The 5013-nt window shown below is 31.8% G+C and overlaps 1 protein-coding gene across 1 annotated transcript; it reads right to left on the bottom strand.

Annotated features, from left to right (window-relative positions):
* Positions 1-267: 267 nt before the first annotated feature.
* Positions 268-4753, bottom strand: LOC127705455 (uncharacterized). Its single transcript, XM_052209779.1, has 2 exons — positions 4715-4753; positions 268-1996 (listed from the first exon to the last, which is right to left on the bottom strand). The coding sequence occupies exon 2, from the start codon at positions 1464-1466 to the stop codon at positions 426-428; it is 1041 nt and encodes a 346-aa protein (XP_052065739.1). The 5' UTR covers positions 1467-1996; positions 4715-4753; the 3' UTR covers positions 268-425.
* Positions 4754-5013: the final 260 nt, after the last annotated feature.

The raw sequence follows: 5013 nt of genomic DNA, 5'->3' as shown, positions 1-5013 counted from the left end.
TGGGACAGGCGTGAAATACATTTAATCGGTTACTTCGAAAGGCTGTTAATATTGTACTATTTCTGAAAGCTCATCAATTGAATATATATATGTGCAAGCTAATCACTTAAACAGTATTCGAAAAATTCCCTAAACATTTTAAGATTTCATCTAATACATTTACGTTTGCTGCAAATCTACCACAGTTCAACGTTCAATGAAAAGGTAACCTTTTCTATATGTTTGCATGTTATAAAGAAATGGCAAACTGCTAATAAAACATATGAATTATTTAAAAGTTTATTTTTACTGTCACGGTTTTGTTGTGATTGTGTACTATTTATTCAAAATAATATTGGTTTTGAGGAAAAAAAAAGTTACTGATTTATCTTGAACACTGACATTGTTTTACCACTTCTGTTTGCAATGTAAACCTTAGAAAAGTCTTAACTGAAACAAAGACCAAAAGGTTCGGACATATTGTCTTCCAGTAATACGTCTACAAAACTTCCAGTAGATGTAATTTGATGTATATTTTGTGAACAAAGTCCTAAGATGTACACGTTTCCAGCATCATGTATTTTACGTGGTCCACGAAGGCGAGGTGACGAATAGGAAAAAACCAAATCTCCATCTAATGTAGAGCAATATACTTCATCGTTGTTTGAATAATATATGTTCCCATTTAGACCAATGGAAATATTTCCAATAGGACCCTGTCCGTGCTTTAAACGGATTGATCTTTTTAAGTTTCCACTCCTGTTTAGGACCTGTATCTCTTTTTCAGTACCTACAAATATGTAATCTTTTGTTGCAGCAATACCATAACCTCCACTTTGATGCACTTCTATCTGCTTTAAAATTCTACGTCTTTTTAAATCTATGAACTGTATGTACGGTTCATTTCTGGAAGACATAACAGCCGTTGTTGTTCCTGGTACTGCTGCTATATCCCATGGTGCATACGGAGAGCGGATTGAGTATTGATATACATCATTTTCATCACAAACATGTACTTTGCTTGTAATTACATCACAGAAAACCAATCTTTTATCGTCTAATATAGTGATACCAGATACTCCTATCATGATTATCCCTTCCATGTCGATGTCGTATAGATGAGTGAAGGTGGTGGTCTGGCACTTAGGAACGACCGGAACCTGTGACTGGCACAGCTTGTACGGGACAAATGAAAAAGAACAGGGGGTTTCCTTTAATTGTATTGATCCGAGATCTGTTATTTGTTCCTTAAGGACGCTTTTGACGAATATAAGACTGGTCTCTACAAACGAATCACTTAGCTGCTTAACCTTGTTTTCAATTTCATCTAAAACTGGTTTGGATAAATGAATTGAAAGAAACGTTTGTTTATCAGAACCGTCATTTTTTACAAATTCCATTGCCTCCTTTTCAGCTTTTGAAGATGTAATCAAGTCAACTATATCTTTCTCCTGTCGTTTTAACCTGTTTAAGTTTTTGTTTTTCATTTCAGTTAGTTGTGTTAGAAGCGATTGCTCTAAAGATTCCAAAAGTTTGATGATATGCTCTTTTACTGTCGCTATTTGTTTCCGAATGTTGGTTTCTTGTTGGTGTATTCGACTATCATTTTCCTTGCAACTCTTGTTCAAATTTTTCAAAGCTTCTGAAATAAAGCCCAGCTGTTTTTCTGAATCAATAAACGACTGCGACTGTTTAGAATTCTTTGATGCTCGTTCAATGAATGTGACGTTTTTACATGCTCGATGATTTTGGGACAGACATTCCTTACAACATATTACATCATGATCGACACAGAAATAGTCGAAAGGTAAATGTTGATGCTTTGGGCAATTATAGGATATATTAATTCTTTCCGGTATTTTACTTATCTCTACCAAATGATGATTTCGAGTAATTTTTTGAAATCTATGAGCCTCTGTACATTCGGAACACAGCGCTTCTTCACATTCGGAACACCATCTGAATGCTGTAGGATTCCTACCACGTGCACGGTTCGCAATATTTGGTTGCCATATTTCTACAATAAAAATAATTTCAAACTAAGCAATTTATGTTATTTTCTACATGAATTAAATTTAAAAGAGTAAATCATCACCAGATCAAAGGCTCGTAGTGCAGAGAAGCGGACAAAAAGTGTAAAAAAAGCATTAAAAGGGCTGTGTTTGGCCCCATCAAATTTATATTTACTTGTCATGTTGTAACTCTATACCACAGGTATTTGGTGATATTTTAGAAATTACGCGTATAAATTGTTGCCTAGCAACTAGTATAATAGGTGCGATAAACTTAATAAATATATTAAATTTATATCTTTAGTATATTTATATTTCATTTTCAACATGTTTTACGAGGCATATCTGCCTGTTAAAGTGTAACACATTTATTTAATTTTCCTAGCAAAATCATTGTAATTGCTCCCTAGAGACCAAAATATGTTCGTAAAGATAGCAATTTATTTTGGCAAAATCGCTGGTTTGCTCCAAAGAGACCAAAATTTTATCATAACGATGACAATTTATTTTCTGTTTAAAAAAAAATGATATTTAATATTTTGCATCAAAACAAATAATTTTAGATGCTTACTGTAAAAAGGTCAATGATAGAAATAAATGCTCAATATTATCAACAAACAAAACTACAGACAAACAGCTGAAATATTCATGACATTTGTTAACTCAACGAACTTCAAAGAGTCCCTTGTGAAATACAAAGATTTCTATTTGCTCTTATGGTGAATGCGCTCGTCATTACCTTAATTTTATGAATTGATATACGTACACAATACATATATATATTTTCTTTTAATTATATTTTCAGATTTTGCTTATCGGACTCCGTTTACGTTTCCACCGCTTGAGGTGTATGGTCGTGTTTGTTTTTTCTTTTTTAAAAGTTATTGCATAATAATTCCCACTAAGAAAACTAACGAAAAAGAACTTCATTTCCTTTCTTTCGACCTATCTTTTTACTACAACTGTTACTTGAACAACTTTTCCAAACGAAATTTTAATAACATTGTTTTCCATGCCATTTTTAAAAATATGATGGTCATTTTCGTGGTTCTATTGTGACGTCAGTGAATGTGCTTTTCGTCCAACAGATGACTGTTTTCTTTACGTGTGCATAAGAATGAATATTTTAGTGAGTTACATTAAACTCCATAGTTCCTTTGTTCTTTTATGAAAATAAGACCGATTTTAATCCTTATTGCCCGTACTTCAATTTGCTTAAATGATATGCATGTAGGAATAGGAACAAAAATTGGTAGGCTCGGAGTATGATTATTGGGTCAAGGTGGACTGAGATGTTCCAATATGCTGTTATATTGATTCGTTTACCACTTGTGAACCAACGAATCAGATAAAAATGCTCCTAACCATGTTGACTTAGTACAAAAGAAGGTATTTATCAAAGTCACGTTAACACGTTGTCGACTTGATTTTGTTGAATAATTACCAACAATCGAACATATCAGATCCATTTGGCGAAGTTCATGATGCTCGAACAAAACACACTAGTAACTATGTGTGTAATTAATACAAAAATGTTCACGTTTCATTCACGTCGGTTACGTAATTTAAATGTTCAAATGCTTAATAATTGTAGTAAGAAAAATAAACGTGGACAAAAATCAAACGCACAGCCAGACGCAATTGGTTTTATTAAAATCGTTTCTGACTGTTTCAAAAAAGATTAATGCATTTTCCCGAAATGACTTCTTTTCAACACACCAAATCTAAACCCATCTGAAATATCTCCTCTTGCGTTGTTTCTTTTACCATTGATTGTCCTCTCATCAGTATGCATTATTTCATATATCATATCTCCATTTTTTACATGTTTTACCTCAACATTAATTTGAATAAAATGATACGACGTCCTATTAATGACAACTTATAAATGGTTTGTTTCTAAAAATCAAAATCTGTGTATTATTGGCACGTTCATCTTGCACTTTGTTTTATAAAATTAATACAATACAATATGAATTTGCTATTGAATGGAAACTATGTGGACCAAACTCATTTCTTGCTGATCATCTTTCCTGAATCGGAAGTGACACTAAGTTTTGAAAAAAATATTTTGAAAAGAGTCGATTGACGATTCGTTCATGTTGATTCATTTAAAATGTTGCTTGATCATATTTCCTGTTCAAAGTTTCAGACTATTCATTATATTTTTAAAGATACATGGAATAACGTTAAATCACTTAAATTGGTCAGAAATGATACTTCATCTTCTTTAAGGAATCAACTGACAATTTTGGTCATTTTGAAAGTTGATAATATATTTTGCTGAATTTTTTATATATCTGGTTTCTCTTTATCTACTCAGGTCTCAATCAAAAACATAACATCTGGACAAAAATCGACTTTTACGGACAATAACTCAAATAAAAAGTCAACTGATGATTCCGGCTATGCTAACTAATTTGTAGATTTTATTTTGCCGATTAATTTTGCTTCTTTCAATCTATCCATTATGTCTCTAACTTAAACTATAGGGTTGATATCTTTTCAAAATTAAAGCCTTTTCTTAATTAGAAGGTATTGTAGAAGTTTTAATAACCAAATTGTCTTTGTTCAATGATGCATTGGTAAATCAAAGTTTACAACTTAATGGTTAGAGAAATACAAATATAACATAACATGTCTGTCTTTGAATTATTAGTATCTGAATTCTAAGAAAGTGTAGTTTATGAAAAAAATATAAATAATTATACCAAATCACCTACTTTTATATGCGTGTTTCAGTTAGTCCAGATCATCTATTAAGAAAAAGCTTACAAATCAATAAAATAACACCGGAAACTACTTGAGTGTGTTTGTGTCCGGGATGTCATCATATGTGAAACACTAAAAGACTACAACGATAATGATAATGATCGAGTTTGGTTAAATCATGTTTTTTTTTTTAATTCAACGAAAACCTCGATATTTTGATATTCATGTCATTAACAAAGTAACACCTTTTATTGCAATGTACCTCTATTTGCAACACCACAGAAATGATAAGAAACTGTCCAAATTTCAT

This window comes from Mytilus californianus, unplaced genomic scaffold (assembly GCF_021869535.1).
Source record: "Mytilus californianus isolate M0D057914Y unplaced genomic scaffold, xbMytCali1.0.p SCAF_6, whole genome shotgun sequence".
Classification (NCBI taxonomy): Eukaryota; Metazoa; Mollusca; class Bivalvia; order Mytilida; family Mytilidae; genus Mytilus; species Mytilus californianus.
The sequence above is the reverse complement of the archived record's forward strand: the minus strand, read 5'-3'. Positions and strand labels throughout refer to the sequence as shown.